The sequence below is a fragment of the Citrus clementina genome, unplaced genomic scaffold (assembly GCF_000493195.1).
Source record: "Citrus clementina cultivar Clemenules unplaced genomic scaffold, Citrus_clementina_v1.0 scaffold_2, whole genome shotgun sequence".
NCBI classification, from domain to species: Eukaryota; Viridiplantae; Streptophyta; class Magnoliopsida; order Sapindales; family Rutaceae; genus Citrus; species Citrus x clementina.
In genome coordinates this window covers 11,711,754-11,730,516 of record NW_006262688.1, presented here as the reverse complement: position 1 = coordinate 11,730,516, position 18,763 = coordinate 11,711,754, and the positions used below count along the sequence as shown (strand labels likewise).

The 18,763-nt window shown below is 34.5% G+C and overlaps 3 protein-coding genes across 7 annotated transcripts; 2 read left to right on the top strand and 1 right to left on the bottom strand.

The window, feature by feature from the left end:
• Window positions 1–5,350: 5,350 nt before the first annotated feature.
• Window positions 5,351–11,860, top strand: LOC18051343 (potassium transporter 4). Of its 4 annotated transcripts, none has more exons than XR_002907305.1 (10): window positions 5,351–5,686; window positions 7,333–7,573; window positions 7,653–7,898; window positions 8,720–8,770; window positions 8,910–9,170; window positions 9,384–9,436; window positions 9,519–9,633; window positions 9,726–9,980; window positions 10,139–11,375; window positions 11,599–11,860. XR_002907305.1 is itself a non-coding variant. In XM_006446823.2 (9 exons), the coding sequence occupies exons 1-9, from the start codon at window positions 5,642–5,644 to the stop codon at window positions 11,221–11,223; spliced, it is 2,352 nt and encodes a 783-aa protein (XP_006446886.1). In that variant the 5' UTR covers window positions 5,351–5,641; the 3' UTR covers window positions 11,224–11,412. The 4 variants fall into 4 exon arrangements, 1 of the variants encoding a protein (XP_006446886.1); XR_002907304.1 differs by having other exon boundaries at window positions 11,484–11,860; XR_002907303.1 differs by having other exon boundaries at window positions 11,465–11,860.
• Window positions 11,861–12,102: 242 nt separating this feature from the next.
• LOC18051342 (retinoblastoma-related protein) lies at window positions 12,103–15,943 on the bottom strand. Of its 2 annotated transcripts, none has more exons than XM_006446820.2 (10): window positions 15,709–15,943; window positions 14,230–15,097; window positions 13,985–14,141; window positions 13,798–13,870; window positions 13,444–13,620; window positions 13,238–13,354; window positions 13,007–13,133; window positions 12,788–12,903; window positions 12,587–12,702; window positions 12,103–12,368 (listed from the first exon to the last, which is right to left on the bottom strand). In XM_006446820.2, the coding sequence occupies exons 2-10, from the start codon at window positions 15,080–15,082 to the stop codon at window positions 12,257–12,259; spliced, it is 1,848 nt and encodes a 615-aa protein (XP_006446883.1). In that variant the 5' UTR covers window positions 15,083–15,097; window positions 15,709–15,943; the 3' UTR covers window positions 12,103–12,256. The 2 variants fall into 2 exon arrangements, with proteins under 2 accessions (XP_006446883.1, XP_024047703.1); XM_024191935.1 differs by lacking the exon at window positions 15,709–15,943 and adding an exon at window positions 15,204–15,230.
• A 2,251-nt stretch (window positions 15,944–18,194) lies between these two features.
• On the top strand, window positions 18,195–18,734 carry LOC18051341 (lipid transfer-like protein VAS). The gene is made up of 2 exons (XM_006446819.1): window positions 18,195–18,519; window positions 18,613–18,734. The coding sequence occupies exons 1-2, from the start codon at window positions 18,195–18,197 to the stop codon at window positions 18,732–18,734; spliced, it is 447 nt and encodes a 148-aa protein (XP_006446882.1).
• The last annotated feature ends 29 nt before the right edge of the window (window positions 18,735–18,763 follow it).

The window sequence follows — 18,763 nt, the reverse complement described above, 5'->3', positions numbered from 1 at the left end:
ATTAGCTAGGAAGTGGGGCTTTATTATTTTAAGTGACGGGTATAAATTGTCTAATTGGTCCAGTTGAAGCAGGTGACGTGAGATTTTAGCATAATTTATCTATATTGACTTTATTATCTTAAGTACTTAAAATCTTAGATTACGATGATCCCATCTACATCAATCCCCCACCCCGTTTATTATATATAGTTAATATACAATGTATTGATGATGAAGTGGTAGGCTTTCAAACCTGAGAGTCTGGTAGGACTTTTTCTTGATAGTGCATGAACTATTTGTATTTTGAAATTAAAATTATAAAGTTACTCAGACTTGTTTCCGTACAAGTACCTTATTAATGCAACTTCACTTACTTTATTAACATAGATAATGAGATCATGATAGAGGACATGAAGATTAAATACTCCAAAAGATAATGAGATCATGATAATGGACATGAGGATTAAGTACTCCCAATCGAAAATGACATGAGCAAGTGTATCAACCTTTGTTGTGAAGAAAGAGTCAAGGGCAATAAACTTCTTACGTTTGAGGAAATCGTTTATCCCATAATATAAAATCTGTGATCATCAAATGGATTTTTACTAAAAATATTTTTTTTCGTAAGATTCAAATTAATTTTTCAATCTCTACCATTTTATGATTTAAAAAATTCGAGTGATTAATTAAATTGAAACTTCAACAACAAAAAAAAAATGACGAGAATGAAAGAAAACAAGAAACTATTCTCAAAGATAAAATTTTAATAATGTTGTTGTTGTTGTTGTTGCTATAGCTATATAATAGTTATGCAATTTCTTTCTCACAATACGATCGAAATTTGATCCTCTGGTTTTTTGTATCATAAGAACACCTCCAAAATTTTCTAATAGACGTAAACCCAAAATTAAGCAAAATGTAAGTTTATATTTGAGTAATAGAGTAGTTAAGTTAAGCAAACTGTAGGAATATTATCATTTTTCTACCAAATATTTTTGACTTATTACTTTGCCACTAAATTTTTTTGAAAATCATTCTTTCTTATTTAATATTTCAGTTTTTATTTTACCACCAAACCATTAAAGTTAATAGAAATTATAATAAAAGTCTATTTTATCCTTAAACTATACATACATTGTGGACAATGAGGACAGTTGTTTGCAGAAACAAGAAGTAGCTCTACAAAAATAAAGTTTGGGAACGATACATACAAACAAATTTAATTAACTAAGCTCCGAAATGAGCTTGAACTAGAAAGGAGATGAACATTATTATAAAAATTAAAACTAAATTTCAAATAATTTTAAAACCAAACTTTTTTTTGTAAGTTTGGACTTTTATTTGTCTCAGGACACCAACACCGTAATTGAAATGACAAGCTACCGTTTTGACATATTGCGGAATGTCAACAATACCCCCAACTAGTCAAATGGTAACCAAATTGAGCTAGGGGTGGGCACGGTTCGGTTCGGTTCGAAATTAAGTAGAACCGATTTAAATCGGTTATTTTATAAAAAGAACCGAATAAGAACTGAACTCAAACGGTTCTTTTCGGATCGGTTCAGTTCGGTTCGGTTTTTTCGATTATGGGCCTATTGGGCCTATTTTGAATTTTTAAATTTTTAGCCCATTGGGCCTCATGAATGTAATAATTTTTTTCAGCAATTAATTTATCCTAATTTTATTATAAATATTAACAATAAATACAAAGTATTCAAAACACATTTTATCACTAATATCTTACTAACTATTAATAAGATACTCACAAAATATGAAATATTAAAATTTCAAAATACATAACCAAACTCCAATACTCCATCTATATAAACATAATCATAATGTTATAAAGAGAAATAACACATGTTTGATTTGAATAAAATTAAAAAATAATTCAGTTTTTCGGTTCAGCTAAGTGAACCGAATACCGAACCGATATTTCGATTTTTTTTACAAACGGTATATTCGATTTTTTAAAAAAATAAAAACCGAACCGAATTAGAAAAAACCGTCGGTTCGATTCGGTTTTTTTAACACTACGGTTTTTCTGCCCACCCCTAAATGGAATAAAAACTTAGAGGACTGTTTACAAATAAAATAATTTTAACTATCTACTTGCAAAAGCCTCGAACCTTGGGGAAGTTATTAAAAATTACCTAATTTTTAATAATATTTCTAAGTTGTACTACGTCATCCCGGGGGGGAAAAAAATGGTTGTATAACGTAAAGCATCAGCAGATCAGCTCACTCTCTCGTGAAATTGAACATCCAAGGAACGTGCCAGGAACTTGCACAACGAATCGCATTCTTTGATCGTTAGTTTGGCTTTAGACTTGTAAAATAAATAAATAAATAAAATTAAAAATTTGTTTCTATTCGCCCCCCATCACCCAATCAAACCTGACTGGCCACACCGCCGCACACGTCAGCAACCTCTTTGTTATGACGGCTCCACTGTATCATGTGTTGCTGGCTGCTTGGTACTCGTAAAGTGGGTCCCAGTACGCGGGTCCCAAAACAGGGGATAAGCATCATGTTGAGACCGAAGTCCACGCACTCACGTAGCCGTTGGAATTCACGCGCTGAGCGTCACTTCACTTGTCTTGTCATCTCAGCCACAAGTTTCCCGCGTCCAAAACGTGGGGCAAATATAGAAGAAGGGGCATAATTAACGTTACCCGGAATTAGGGATGGCAATGGGCACCGCCCGCAGCGGGTTTGCCATTACCAAACCCAAACCCGCACAAAATTTAAATTACCAAACCCACCCGCAATCCGCAGCGGGTTTTAATTTTTTTAAAAAAACCCACCCGCAGCGGGTTTTAACAATTACCAAACCCGCAATGGTATCCGGCGGATTTTTTGCGGGTTTCCGTATTTAAAATCACAAATATTTAATATATAAATTTATAATAATAACCTCAAGTTCCATATAACATATTCAATTTTATATTTAAACAATGTAAATGAAAAATTAAAATTTCCACATCAATTCAACACAAATTCTCAAATTTAAGTATAAATTATACAAATCTATTTAAAAAACACAAACTAATATCTAAAAATAATAATTACATTTCATATTATCATTTAAAACAAGATCAAAGAGAATATATTTATTTTATTCACCACCATAAGCACCCATCTAACACAATGCCTAAAATAATAATTAAGATTAATATTTTCAAATACTAATTCGAAGGGAAATGCCTTTAGTTTTCTTTAGGTTATGACTTTAGAATAAGAGATGAGCCATATACACACATACACAACTTTGAGCCTTTGGCTATTTGGTAATTTGATTAATTACATTATTTTCTTTATATATTTTTATATTTAAATTAAATTAAAAATATTTGAAAAAAATTATTGCGGGTTTGGTGGATATCCATGCGGGTATCCACCGGGTATAAGGTTAATACCAAACCCACCCGCATCCATATGCGGGTTTTAATTTATAATACTAAACCCGCCCGCAACGGATAAAATTACCCGCAACGGGCGGGTTTTGACGGGTGGGTTTGGGCGGGTTTGCGGGTTTGCGGGTACAATTGCCATCCCTACCCGGAATAATGGAAATAACTCATCTCTGCGCATTACGTGGAAGCAAAAAAAAAAAAGATAAGAATTTGTTTTTTGCACGTATTGAAGACGTCCGTTAACAATATTATTATTTTTTAATATTCAAACGAAATAGAATTATAAAAAAAGTAAATGAAAATGAGGCTGAATTATTGTAGGAAAAAAGAAAACTGTGATGGCCCATGATATAATACTCGTCACGTCTAAAATTTGCTCACACGCTCATGCAAGAACAAAAACAACATCTCATTTTGATTTTTGATTTCTGAACGTGTAATGCTTCGGTTTAAATAAACATCAATAATTACATACTTTCTGTAGGATATATTAAGAAATTTTTATTAAAAATAATTTACTATTTATTTATTAGATAATAAATCGTCATAAGACATAAAATGACTTATTTAATTATATTATTATCCAAGGTAAAACATGTTGCAACCAGCTATTAGATTTATAATTGTATAGTTACATTAGTTGAATTCAATGGCTGAAAGTAACTGTGGTACCGTATCACAGTTGTAACATAACTGAATCCCATTATCCATTATCCAATAGATAATTGATATCAGTATTATTACTCAAATTAACATGTAAATCCCTTATATAACCACCTTCTCAAAATCATGTGATAAACTTGATATTTTCATATTCCCATTCAAACATTTGATAATACAAGCCGCTCCTTGAAAACAAAAGGCTTTATCTTTTTCACGTCAAGCAAGCAAACAAATTACGTGCACGAACTTCGGATTGAAAGGCACCACCGAAAAAAGTTAAACAGTGGTGTCATAATTGATATTGTTGATAAATGGAAGAGAATATGGAATTAGTCTTTGCCGGAACATTATTACTGTCGGGCCATTATAAGTCTTGACTTATGGCCATCGTGTCCATTATCCAATTACGCATAATCTTATCGCATCTTATAGTAATTTGATACTCACTACACCAACACCGTATTTAGCACATTTTATTAAACATATATTTCGATATTATTTTTTTGGAAGAGCTCCGCGTGTGCAACAACACTCTCCTTAGGTCTTATTTGAGATTGAGGTACTGTAACTTTTAAATTATAATTATTATGAAAAAAAAATTATGAGTATAAAATAAAAGTTAATAATTTGAAATAAATATAAATTTACTTCAAATCATTTCAACATTATTAAAGATATTTGCATAATAATATATTTTTCATGATACAACAGTTAGTGTTTACCAAACACTTTAATTCTGTAATTTTTAATTTACAACTGTCTAATTTCAATCTTAAACGCACACTTACTTGATTAAAACCCCCACGTAATAAAAATGATAAAAGAGTAAAGGTCAATGTTACATGCTAAGTATGAATTATAATATTAAATATTAAAAAGGTTTAAGTATTTCAATAATTTATTATAAAAATCTTTGAAATTTTTATATGGTAGGACAACTTGTAATATCTTGTAAATTGTAATTAAGAGAATAATAAAAAAATAAAAAAATTATTATTTTAAACATAAAGTGGGTTTCTAATAAAGAATCCTTAGTCATATTAGAGATTTTTATAAGGTAAGACAACTTGTAATATTTTGGAATTAAGAGAATAATCAAAAAATAAGAAATTGCCATTTTAAAAATAAAATAGATTCCTAATAACGAATCCTTAATTATATTAGAGTCTGTATTTTTTTTTATTAATCGTTGATTTTAATATGATTGTGGATTCTGATTGAAAATTTTCTATTTAAAAAATGTATATTATATATATATATATTTCCAAATCTAGTCCTTGTCTAAACTCATTTGAAAACGAGTCCCAGGCGCGTGGAGTCGCGTGAGTTTGAAAGGCGCAAAGAGCAATAATGGATTCGATTATATAAGTAAAAGAGGTCCGTTTGGAGAGAGGGAGCTGGGGAGACGACACGAGACGATACCAGATGCCTGATTGTGAGTCGAACCGGTTGCTCTTTATAAATTGAAGGGACTGATTTAGATTTTGCAGTGATAATTACGGAATTAATCATCATTTAATTAAACACAGTAATCCGTTTTTAGTTTCTTGAGAGACAGAGAGTGTGAGAATATTTCTCTCCCTATGGAGCCGGAATCTGGCCTTTCCCCTCCTCGTAACCCCTCTCAGGTTAGCCCTTTTCTTTCTTTATTTATGTACCTTTTATTTTATTTAATTGTTACTTAACATTTTCCCTTTTATTGTTTCCTTTTCATTTCATGTTTTTGTTGCTATGAGTTTGGTTCGTTTATTAACTTTTTTCTTTAGCTTAATTCTTTGATTTTATCTGTTTTCTTAGTGAATTGAACTGTTTTTTTTTTTTTTTTTTGGGGTATGTTTATTGATGAACTATGATTTGGGGGAGTGATTGATTGGAATATATATATTTTTTTTTGGCTTTAATAGTTTGTATTTCAGCTACTACTGATTGAGTTAGTGAAATTTGATTCATTAAAGTAAATGTTTTACTGTTTGATATAATGAACTTGTGTTTTTAATAGTGATTCTCTTGTGTTACTCAACTTATTAATTGTTTAGTTTGAATACTTGAACTAACTCGGTTTGATTTGGAGTGTGTGTCCATGCATGTTTCAAAATCTTGGATATTTATGTTTTCGGTGAAGACCTGAGCTTTACTTTTATTTTTGATAGAATCTTTTGAGTGCATGTATATCAACAAGGGAAATGAGTTTCGATGAATTTTTTTTTTTTTTCCTGATAATGATTAGGACACAAGGCTTTGAGTTTGAAGCCCTAATTCATACTTGAGTTATAATTCAACCAACTAATTGTATTGTGTCATGTGGGGAATGTTGTTGTTTGCCGGTTTTCATTTTTATTTGATGCTTCATGGGTTCTTGTGGGGTTATGCTCTATACCATAAAGTGGAACATATCTATTTGTTTTGGCATGTGTAGGGTGTGGAATTATTGTAGAATTCATATAGCTCAGGTGATACATGACTAAAGTGAAAAATAATATGGAAGCTGCTAGTCTCTCTTGCTAAATCTTCTCGGAAACTAATCTATTCATATGCATTAAAGACAGCTCACAACACTGGAGGTTATTATCTCCCATTAACAATGATGTTATGGGTGGCCAATCACTATGGAATAAGAAAAAATTAATGCAGATCCAATTCCTTTCCTATATCAAGTCTCAGAATTTGGGGATATCCTAGTTAATAATTATGTTTGAATTCTCAGTTTTTCTTTCTCCGGAGGTCAATGTCTCAAAATTTGAGGATGTAGGTGCTATACTGTTTTTGTAATCTGTTTTCTGCTTTACAATTCTAGTAAAATTGAAAAAACACTTGGTATGAATTTAGGACACTATTACTTAGAATCATGAAAGTCATTCTCTAAAAATTAGTATTAAACTCGGAAGGCAATTTGAATAAGTTTACGTGTATTTGAAGAAAGGCTTCCCTATTTTAGGTACTTTTCTTGCATCTAAATAAGTTTGACCATGCTTTGTATGTGCTTTTCTTTAAATATTTTACTTACATTGGGAAAAACATATTAACGTGTGCTGTTGTTTCCACTAATTTTTTAGACAATATTGCTCTTTTTTTATTTGTAAATTATTATATTTATTCTCTGTCAAATGTTTATAGCATTGGTGATCAGCTGCACTTTGAGATAATATGATTTGAACTTGATGCATAGCATGACTTTTTGATATTATGATCATTACAATTTTCCTGGAAATTGCATTCTATTAAGACTTAAGTTCCTGATTAGTTGAAGGTTAACTGTGATTCTGTTGCATTGCAGCTTTCATGGCCAAATCTCTCGAGGAATCTACTATTAGCGTACCAAAGTCTAGGAGTAGTTTATGGAGATCTGAGCACTTCACCTCTCTATGTTTATTCCAGCGCATTTTCAGGGAGGCTGGATGAAAAGGAGAGTGAGGAAACAATACTTGGTGCATTTTCCTTGATTTTTTGGACGCTTACGTTAATACCCTTGCTCAAGTATATCTTTATTGTCCTGAGTGCAGATGATAACGGTGAAGGTGTGGTGAGACTTAGATTTTGTATTTGGATGGTTTATTCTCCATGCCTTAGAGCTTATGCATATCTAATTCATGTCAGGTGGCACATTTGCTCTTTACTCATTGCTGTGTAGGCATGCAAAGTTTAGCCTACTTCCGAATCAACAAGCAGCTGATGAGGAGCTCTCAACCTACAAGTATGGCAATGCAGTGCATGCTGTTGGCTCTTCTCCTTTTAAGAGATTCTTGGAGAAGCATAAGAAGTTACGGACAGTCCTACTAGTTGTGGTTCTTTTTGGTGCTTGTATGGTCATAGGTGATGGTGTGCTCACTCCCGCAATATCAGGTAAGTTCCTAGTATGGGGTTTTTAGTTTAGGGTTGTTAAAAGATAGTGAGTTCAAGTTTTTATATATGGCTATCTGATGCCATTGCAATTATTGACTGTTGAACTGGAACATATTTTGTCAATCTGTTACCTTTTTTTTTATTTTTTTTTATTTTAAATTGGAGTTGAGTAAGCAACTTAAACAATATAATACCCACTTCACTTTCTTTATCAATAATCTCTCATACAAGTTAAACAGTATAATCCCTCTACTTGTTAAAATTACAGGGTAATTCCACTAGCTTAGACTGTTATGGGTAGATTATAGATACTGAATCACCCTGTCAGACTACAGTTTACCATTTCTAATGATTTTCCAATAATCCTATATTTGCAAAGTTGGGATAACTTTGCATCCCACCTAATGGGGTACAACCAATGTGTTTATATGAGTGCCTTGTTATATACTTTATTCAGTTGGGGTAGAAACTGTATATCCCCACTTTGTATTGTATTTCATTATACATGGTTTTATTACAGGAACAAATTTTCAGTTGTTTGCCAGCGTTGATGGTGGTGGAATCATGGGCTTTCAATTTGTTCATATGTTCTAACTTGCACATATTTTTTTTTTGTGGACAGATTTCAATTTATTCATTTATCATTCTAGAATCCAAGTCGTATAAGCTCGTATGTAATGTCAGTGACATTTTCTTAATATTAGTTGTTACTCGGAGTTGTATAAACTTAGTCTGCTGTAATCTCATAATTTATTCTTAACTAGGCTCTTTTTTTTTTTTAAAAAAAAATACATATATTTACGTTTACATTTCACTTGCAGTTCTATCATCAGTGTCTGGGCTACAAGTTACAGAAAACAAACTGACTGATGGTAATCCAGTTTTCTTTTACCCACAATCACTTAATATAACTTTTTGTTTCAGGACAGAGATACATATTGATACTTTTATGTTTCTCTAGGGCATCAGGCTTGGTTTGCTTGTGACAAAGTATGCTACCTATTTTTGTAGGTGAACTGTTGATACTTGCTTGTGTTATATTGGTGGGCCTGTTTGCTCTGCAGCACTTTGGCACTCACAAAGTGGCTGTCATGTTTGCACCAATTATAATCGTCTGGCTGATTTCAATTTTTGCTGTTGGTTTGTATAATGTCATACATTGGAATCCAAAGGTCATTTCTGCCATTTCTCCACTTTACATCATCAAGTATTTTAGAGAGACTGGTAAAACTGGTTGGATTTCTCTTGGAGGGCTCCTTCTCTGCATAACTGGTAGGTTGGATCTGGTTATACACAATCTTTACTAAGCTCTGCATCATGATGTTACCAAATTGCTGGATAAATAGTGCAACTCATCATATGAACTGTGTGTTGAAGGTTTTTTCTTGGTTGGTTATAATTATCCAAGTCCTTAAATATCAGATACTGATTCAATATTCTATGTTCCCAATTCTATCACAACTGAGCGTTTTTGGGTGTCATCAGGTACTGAAGCTATGTTTGCAGACCTTGGTCATTTCACTGCCTTGTCCATCAGGGTGAGTTGGACTCATGTTTCTGGCAGCTACGTTAGAAGTTTTTGCATGTGGTGGAAAACTGACTGACAGTTTGCCTTTGCAGCTCGCATTCACATTTTTCGTATATCCTTGTTTGGTAGTGCAATACATGGGTCAGGCTGCTTACTTGTCAAAAAACCTTGATAAAATTCCAAACAGTTTTTATGACTCTATACCTGGTTAGTCATATTAAGAAGATGTAAAATTAATCCTATATTCTGCTCTCAAGTTTTGAGTTGATTTAATTTTGCTTTCTATACTTTTTCTGCAGAACCTGTATTTTGGCCTGTCTTTGTTGTTGCCACGCTTTCAGCCATTGTTGGGAGTCAGGCTATTATTACTGCTACTTTCTCTATCGTCAAACAGTGCCATTCCCTTGGTTGCTTTCCACGAGTCAAGGTTGTTCATACCTCAAGACATATATATGGGCAGATATATATCCCAGAAATAAACTGGATCCTGATGATCCTTACTCTTGCTATAACTATTGGGTTTCAGGACACAACTTTAATTGGAAATGCTTATGGTTAGTCTTTCTTCACTGTCAGAGTCTCCATCTTTTGTTACTAGTCTATTGTCTAATATCATTATTTTAAACTTCACATTACCTGTGACTTCATCGGACATAACATCAGTTTTTTATGGATGTTCTGCTTAGCATTATTTTTATTTTTGGGTACCCAGGACTTGCTTGCATGACAGTTATGTTCATCACAACATTTCTCATGGCACTTATCATAATCTTTGTCTGGTATAAAAGTATCTTTCTGGCTGGGGCATTCCTTTTATTCTTCTTGGCCATTGAAGGTGTTTACCTATCAGCAGCATTTATTAAAGTGCCTCAAGGAGGATGGGTCCCTCTTGTGCTCTCCTCTGTCTTTATGGTTGTTATGTACATTTGGCATTATGGAACTCGCAAGAAGTACAATTTTGACCTGCATAACAAAGTTTCCTTAAGATGGTTACTTGGTCTGGGCCCCAGCCTTGGTATCGTCCGTGTGCCTGGTATTGGCCTTATATACTCAGAATTGGCAACGGGGGTCCCTGCAATCTTCTCCCACTTTGTAACAAACCTGCCAGCATTTCATAAGGTGCTGGTATTTGTTTGTGTAAAATCAGTTCCAGTGCCATATGTTTCTCCTGAGGAACGCTTCCTTATTGGCCGTGTTTGCCCTCGGCCGTACCGTATGTATAGGTGCATAGTGAGGTATGGTTACAAAGATGTTCAGCGTGATGATGGCAATTTTGAGAACCAGCTCATTCAAAGTATAGCAGAGTTCATCCAGATGGAGGCAGAAGAACCACAGTTTTCTAGTAGCGAGTCTTCATTGGATGGAAGGATGGCTGTTATAAGCACCAGAAATGTCGAATCAAACACGAACCTGATAATATCTGTACAAGAAGAGGATATTGGTTCGAGCAGCTCCATCCAGAGCAGCAAATCTTTAACTCTTCAGAGTTTGCAATCTGTTTTTGATGAGGATAATCCAGTCAGGAGGCGGCAGGTGAGGTTTCAGTTACCATCAGATCCTGGAATGGATCCTGCAGTGAGGGAAGAGCTGATGGATTTGATCCAGGCCAAGGAAGCTGGAATTGCTTACATAATGGGTCACTCCTATGTGAAGGCTAGGAGATCATCCTCATTTGTGAAAAGGTTTATGATTGATATCTTGTATTCATTTCTTCGGAAGAACTGCAGGGGCCCTTCTGTTGCACTAAACATCCCCCACATCAGCCTCATTGAAGTTGGCATGATATACTATGTTTAGTTAGATAAATTATGAAAAATGAAAAAGGATCTATCATCCTTGGTCGATGCCAGTCATAATTTTGAGAGGGTGCATAAGGAGGCATTTCTGTCTTTCCTGTTGGGGTGGAATGTAAGCTGAACGCATGTATGTTAAATAGACTCTTGTTGCAGGTAATTCATAAAGAAGCTTCCTTTCTCCCATTTTCAATTGTTCTTTTGATGTATCGATAATATTGTCATTTCATTTAACGACTTGTTAGGTTTTTCTATGAATGATAGATAGAATTCAATGTTGAACATATGGCTGGCTTTCAACATAGTAATAATCTCGAAGAACCAGTTGATTTTTCAGCTTTGCTTGCCGAATGTTATCTAACGTATGCACCGTGCTTAGGGATATCACTGGTTGGTTTGCTATTACTTGCCACCGGCACTTGGATTGGATGATGTGAGAGACGATGCTACAAATACATTAGCTCCTAATAGGGAGTTTCTCCATTCATCGAGTTTTACTTCTGCAGTAGTTTTGAAGAAAATTGAAAATGAGAATTTTTGTGGTTACAAGTTCTGAAAATCGTGCTTGCCTTTTTGTCAGACGTTTTGCTTGTGCTGCTACAACATTCTTGGGATACTTTTGATATGTATTGAGTTGAAGATCTTTTAGGTAATGTGTAACTAGTATCACGAGAAGGAAGAAGAGTGGAGAGGGCTTGAAAGAGGAAACAAACACTGAACTACGGGTCCTATAAATTCCTGATTTATTGACATACGAGAAGAATATAAACAATTGCTTGCTTGCATAAGAGTTGATGAAAAATGAAAGAGAAAAAAATTTATCATTTACACGAATACAAACAGTTTTGGGAGTGTTTTTGAAGAAAATGTCCTCATTTATTACTCTTTATCTTTATTATGTATGATGTATCCAAAGCACTCGCAAGTCCCATACTTATCTATCATAGCCCCAGCCTTTGAGCTGGCCTATCTTTGGTAACTTTTGCTACAGAAGATCGTTAGTTAAAATAGTAAGAGAAGTGAAAAAAGGGTTCCCATCATTGAGCACGTTTATCATTTTCAAATAAGAGACTTTTGGCCACCACAGCGTCACTGATCAAAGCCGGATTAACATCATCAAAGTTCAATGTACGTCTTCGCTTGTTGGTGCTGGAAAATGAAACAAGAATGAAGATCATCAGCTTGTGTGCCAGAGTTTCGGGTCTTTTAAAGACACCCTATGAAGACGATGAAATCATGTGAAAGGTGTCTTGCATGGCAAAGGGTATCACATCCTCGAACAATTAAAGTAAGACGATGCGTAGAGATTGACCATATAAACTAATGTGACATTAACACTGTCGATTCCCAATTCAAGATTAACATACCTGTTTATGCGCTTGTTGATAGCATCAAGATCCTTTGAAGGGCTTTGGTAAGCACTAGTACTCTCCCCAAAGTAAGCATAGTAGCTTTTGCCCAGATGAGAGTTCAAAGCATCCTTCTGGTGAACATTACAAACAAGTTAGAGCAAATTATGGATGAAAAGGGAAGTTTAACTAAGCATTTACAGGGCAGAACTTGCTTGCCTTTGATGGTTTCAGCGGAGAGAGATAGACATTCTGTGATGGAGACACCTTCTTTGGAGAGATATCGGGTATTCTTGGAAATGGGGATGGCTGCGGCGGTGTCTTGGGACAAATATCTACCAGCGGAACAGAAAATTTATTTCGATGAATAGTTTTGTCAAAGAAAGAAAATTTGAAAAAATTAACAAGAGCAAAGCAGAGAAAATAGAGGAAGCATACCGTTGTCAGCCTCAGTAACTTGTTTCGGTGCTTCAGTAGAGCCAATATCCTTTACTAAAGAAACTACGTTTAGAATGAATACTTTGTCGTAAAATGCAGCAATGCTTTTGTAATTCTCTCCATTTTTCTGTTCCAACAGACACATAGGTTGTATAAGCTTCGCTGAAAAACTGATATGCAGAGAAAAAGCAAAAGAAAGGGGAAAGAAAAACATTGAGATGATTAACATACTCCATTGTGCTTAGATAACCAGCCAGCAAAAACAAAGCCAAAATCTTGAGATCTGCATTGCGGTTCCTTAACATAATTGTCAGTGATTTCTTCAAATTTCAGCTTTAACTTATTAATCTGCAAGCCACGAAATAAACTCAGAATGAATGGAAGAAGGATGAACAACAGAGCATTTATCATTGCTTGCCAAAATAACCCATTCAAACCTTAGCGACTCCACAGAAACAGCAGAGTATGATGAGGTCAATATGTCGGTTGAAGAAAAGGTAAGTTTTTTCAACCAGTATCTGTCTGAAAAGCAAATAAGTTTTCTCCCTGATTTGCTGTGACAGTTTCAGCCTCTCAGCCATACTATTTATTCGAACAGCACCTAACTTAGTCATCTGCAAAGAAAGACTATTCCTTTTAGCTTATTTACCTTCAATATAAAAGCACTGTGAAGTTTGATTAGCCGGTGGGAAGTCTTTGGAATGCACATGAAAGAATCTGTATCTTTTATTTTTTATATTTTTTATTGTATTGTAACACTGATTGCAATAGTTGGCCAATGCCTACTATACCTTGTTAAAAAGAAAAGTGACTGCAGCATCCATTTTGATACCCCCATCTTTCGGTGTCTTTGATTGCACAGGGCTGTAAATAGAAATGAACAATTCTGAGATTTTCAACAGATAAAAGAACGTAGTAACATCTAAACTGGACTACGATCCCTCATTCAATAAAAATCAATTCACAAAAAGATCGTGCCTCATAAATGCCGTTTGCGAAGATGGGGTTACTGGTTGCAGCTTTACTTGGTGACTGTCCACAACTGGTGAATCAACCTTCATTGCTGTTGCATAGGAATTGTGTTTTGTGAGCTTACTGCCATTCTCATCACACAGTCTCTTCATTCCGTTGTTACCTGAGATAGGGAGCAAGCGATAAACTTCATTTTATTAAGAAGTTTCTTGGGATACAAGTTACTGTTAGCTGACTGAGAAAGTCATTACCTGTTGATGGCTTGTGCTTATGCAAATTATGTTGATATGCCAAGACTCCAGAAGCAAGATGATTATTCATGGAAATTTCATGTAGTGATGGCATAGGCTCAGCTAGCAACTTTAATCGCTTTATTTCCTCTTGAAGATCTGGTCTTGAAGCAATCAATGAATTGTACAACGACGAACCTTTCTCCCACACCATGCTCTCTAACATTGTTTCTTCCAAAGAATTCAAGTGTCGCATCAATTCTCTAGGAAGGGAATCTTCATGTCTAATGAAGCTCTCTGTCACCTTGCACATATCAAATGCTGTTATGCCAGCTCTCTCCAAGATCAATGGAAACAATATACTGACTCTAGTACGTGCCATCGAAACCAGCTCAGCTGAACAAGCAAGCATGCATCTATGGAACTTCTCATTTGTTAGCAGACCACTCAAATCTCTCGAACTCGACTTTCCAGCTTCTGATGCACAAATTGATTCCAACACCTTGTAGTACAATTTCAGAGCTTCAGTTCGCTCCTGTCCTGACCACAAGCTATCCATCAAATTAACATTTAAAAGACTCCAATTAAAAAGCCTTTCTCCCAATTTAATACTCGGAAATATGGCCTCCAGCACTATATTTGCTCCGCTTTCTACCTCATTAGCTATGCTAACACTACCCAATGAAAGGAATTTCTCCAATTCAGCGGATGGCTTCGAAGGAAGAGGAGCAATAACAGTTTTGAGCCAGTTTGAAGCTGTATTTTGCGCTGTTCTTACTGGTGTAGGTGTCATCTTTGCCATGCTACCATTTGATTGTGACGCAGGAGAGCATGGAGGAGAAGTTGAATTGGTGGCTTCCACTGGAGAGCCCATCGCGCAATTTTTCCTCTGCACAATTCAGTAAAACAATGTTATATTAACACTAAAACGTAGAACGTACATTAGCGAAAGTTTAGTGCAAGAGAAATCTTGTTTCCTTCTTGCTAATGCAAACCTTCAAGACACCACCATCTAAATTCATCATTTAAGCACATGCAGTCCTTGCTGCAAAGAAAATTTACATCAAGTAAAAGAATTTCAAACAAGAAATCACCGGAAACCAAATCCTCTCCACACTCATGTAAGCGAGCTTCGAACCCCATAGCCACCCCTAGTGCTAACGTACGCCATCTGATGTTACTAGGAACCCCCCATCATAGAATAATTTAATAACATAAAAGTTGCCACTGTTTACATAAGATCAAGTAAAATAGCAAAACTGTGATTCTTTTTCAAGAAAAGAAAACAAATATTTACGGGAGTAAAGGTTTGCTTGATTTCCAACAAAGAACACGAATTCTTTTTTTTTTCTCTCTCTGTGAAATTATTTTCGAATTATATCAGAAAAAAATTCAAATAACATGCAGGATCATCAGTATGAGATAGCAGCAAAGACAAGAACTGAATAAATATCAAAACAGTAAATCCAATTGGGTGAACAGATAGATGATGTATCAAACCTGGTAAACGATGTTCGTCAAAAAGCAAACGGGGGCCGGCTTTGAAGCCAGATTCCTGTTGGTGGTGGGGATCGATCAAGCAGTTTATTTGTTTGTTTCTTTTTTTATTTATTTATTGTTTTGGGTACGTGGGTATTGAATTTTCTCTCACTTTTTCTCTCGTTTTCTTGCGCTTTCTGTCAAAACTTTGGTTCTACTTTGGCGGAGGGGGTGACAAAAAAGATGATCGATCTTTTCGCGCGGGAAAGTGTAACGAACAATGAAGTCCATCCGCCTTTATTTATTTATTTATTGTTTCTATTTCTGTTTCCTTAACTGTAGAGTATTCCGTTTCGTTTCACGATTCCGTCAATTACTTTTAGAAATACGTTTCGTTTTAGGATTTTTTTCTTTTTCTTTTTTAAATTCTTTTCAAATGCTTTTATTATTGGATTTAATTTGAGTAAAGTTGTCTTTTAAAAGTGTTCCTCTATTAAAAAATTAACTTGCTAATGTCATATTTCCTTTTTTCTTCTTTAAAGGTGATTAATTTTTTTTCTTTACTAAGATTCTATTTTTTTTTAATTTTTATTATTTTATTATTTTAAGTGATGTTTTATCGGGTCAAATTTCTTACTGACCCTCCTAATCCAATTTTGATGACATTGTTAACCTTATCCTTCATGAGTAGTGAAGGAAGATAAAGAATTTCACATTCTATATGTTAGCTCCGTTGGCTACAATTTTTAGCTTGGCACATGCACTAGTACCACTCAAATGCAAATTAATTATAGTGTAAGGTAGTATTCTAAAATAAAAGTTTTAGTCAAATTATGCAAAATTCACGTTTCAATTCGTTTAATTGGTAACATTTAGGGGTGGCAATTGTACCCGCAAACCCACAAATCTGTCCAAACCTGCCCGCCAAAACCTGTCCGCTGCGGGTAATTTTACCCGTTGCGGACGGGTTTATTATTATAAACTAAAACCCGCACATGGATGCAGGTGAGTTTGATATTAATCTTATATCTGGCGGATATCCGCCGGACCCGTAATATTTTTTCTAAATATTTTTAATTTAATTTTAATCTTAAAATGTATAAAGAAAATAATGTAATTATTCGAATTACCAAATAGCAAAAGGCCCAAAGTTGTGTATATTATATACCTATTATAATTTTGTATGTATTATTTTCTTTATCTTAATACATGAATTATTTCATTATTATAATTTTTTTTCTCCGAATTAGTATTTGAAAATATTAATCTTAATTATTATTTTAGGAATCATGCTGGATGAGTGCTTATTGTGGTGAATGAAATGAAGATCTTCTCTTGGAGCTTGTTTTAAATGATAATATGAAATGTAATTGTTATTTTTAGGTACTAGTTTGTATTTTTTAAATAGATTTGTGTGATTTATACTTATATTTGAGAATTTGTGTTGGATTCATGTTGAAATTTTAATTTTTCGTTTATATTGGTTAAATATAAAATTGAGTATGTTATATGAAATTTGAAGTTATTATTATAAATTGATATATTAAATATTTATGATTTTAAATGCGGAAACCCGCAAAAAATTCGCCAGGTACTATTGCGGGTTTGGTAATTGTTAAAACCCATTGCGGATGAGTTTAATAATTTAAATTTTGTGCGGGTTTGGATTTGGTAATGACAAACCCTCTGCGGGCGGTGCCCATTGTCATCACTAAGCATTATCGAGTGTTCCATAATTAACAATAATCACTAGAGTCTTATCATTCTACAAATTTGCGTAATCACACAATCATTTGTATAGTAATACAATGTGTTATCACCTATTTTATTTATTTTTTTAAACTCATACTGCAACATAGGCAAACACCCAAAACCTAAAAGATTGTAGATTTTAAAAAGTTTCATTATAATGAGTAATGATTTATTGGGCGACAATCATCTTATGATAAGTGATATTGTAACATGACATTATCTATTTTCTCCACGTCTTCAACAATATTCACAAGCTGTTATAAAAATTCTAACTCATGCATGTCCAAATACTCAGACATTGGTACTTACTAGTTAGATCATGTTGATCATTCTAATACGAATATAAAATAATAAAGGTATTTAAAGTGTAAAAAAAAAAAAAACTCATAAATGTCATAATAGACAGCCGTAGCTTTTGATTTTAATTTTTGGGCATACGTAGCCTACATCAAGTTTGGTCTTTGCATGGCATTTTTAAATATTTCTTCGTGGCGAGTAGTAGCTTCACCTATCCAACGACCTTTACCTTCCTCTTTCAGCTGTTACTATTTTGGTCCCTAAACATAATCACTTTCTAGAGATAATATTGAAAAATCAACCAATAAGCACTTGTTGGCTTACCAACTCAAAGCCCTTTTGCTCAAAAATCATCCCGACTCTACAGATATATATAACTAGCTCGTGTGACGCACAAATGAAGCCTATACATCAAAGGAAACAAAGAAGGGAGGGGGGAGCAAAGGAAGAGGAAAGAAATGGAGATGAAGTTGATTTCAAGCTGTGGGATTGCATTGATGGTGTTGTTGGCAATGTTGAGCGTAGAGGGAACATGGGCTCAAAGCACTTATTGCCTGAACCGACTCGCTCCTTGCCTGAGGTACCTTAACGGAAGCCGAGACGTGCCGGATAGTTGCTGTGATCCTCTTAAATCGGTGATCAAGGACAATCCTGAATGTTTGTGCAGCATGATTAGCAACAGAGGCAGCAGAAGAGCTGAGGAGGCTGGCATCAATGTTGCTGCAGCACAGGAATTGCCCGGAAAATGTGGACAACGTGTCAATCCACTTGGCTGCCTCAGAGGTTCAGACGTCTGCATGTTATAAAATTTTATTTTGATTTTTATATATCATTTATTAGTCATGCATGCTAACAAATAAATGAATTTTTCCATAGGTTCTCCAGGTTCAGCTCAGGATTCCTCGGCCAGTGCCTTGTTGTTCAAGTCACAGAGCTTTATGGTGGCCTTGGTTTTGTCCATGACTGCTCAGATTTTGTGCGTATCGAATGTGATATAATCTTATTGGCAACAAAAGAATATATACTT

Excerpts from the sequence above, each read along its gene's own strand:
- LOC18051341 (XM_006446819.1), top strand. The coding sequence starts at position 18,195 with ATGGAGATGAAGTTGATTTCAAGCTGTGGGATTGCATTGATGGTGTTG. Across the intron at positions 18,520-18,612 it reads TCCACTTGGCTGCCTCAGAG|GTTCTCCAGGTTCAGCTCAG; the intron begins GTTCAGACGTCT and ends ATTTTTCCATAG.
- LOC18051342 (XM_024191935.1), bottom strand. The coding sequence starts at position 15,230 with ATGAATTTAGATGGTGGTGTCTTGAAG. Across the intron at positions 13,871-13,984 it reads TCGCAAACGGCATTTATGAG|CCCTGTGCAATCAAAGACAC; the intron begins GCACGATCTTTT and ends TTCTATTTACAG. Across the intron at positions 12,703-12,787 it reads CTCCGCTGAAACCATCAAAG|AAGGATGCTTTGAACTCTCA; the intron begins GCAAGCAAGTTC and ends AATGTTCACCAG.
- LOC18051343 (XM_006446823.2), top strand. The coding sequence starts at position 5,642 with ATGGAGCCGGAATCTGGCCTTTCCCCTCCTCGTAACCCCTCTCAG. Across the intron at positions 7,574-7,652 it reads TGCAGATGATAACGGTGAAG|GTGGCACATTTGCTCTTTAC; the intron begins GTGTGGTGAGAC and ends AATTCATGTCAG. Across the intron at positions 9,634-9,725 it reads TTTTTATGACTCTATACCTG|AACCTGTATTTTGGCCTGTC; the intron begins GTTAGTCATATT and ends CTTTTTCTGCAG.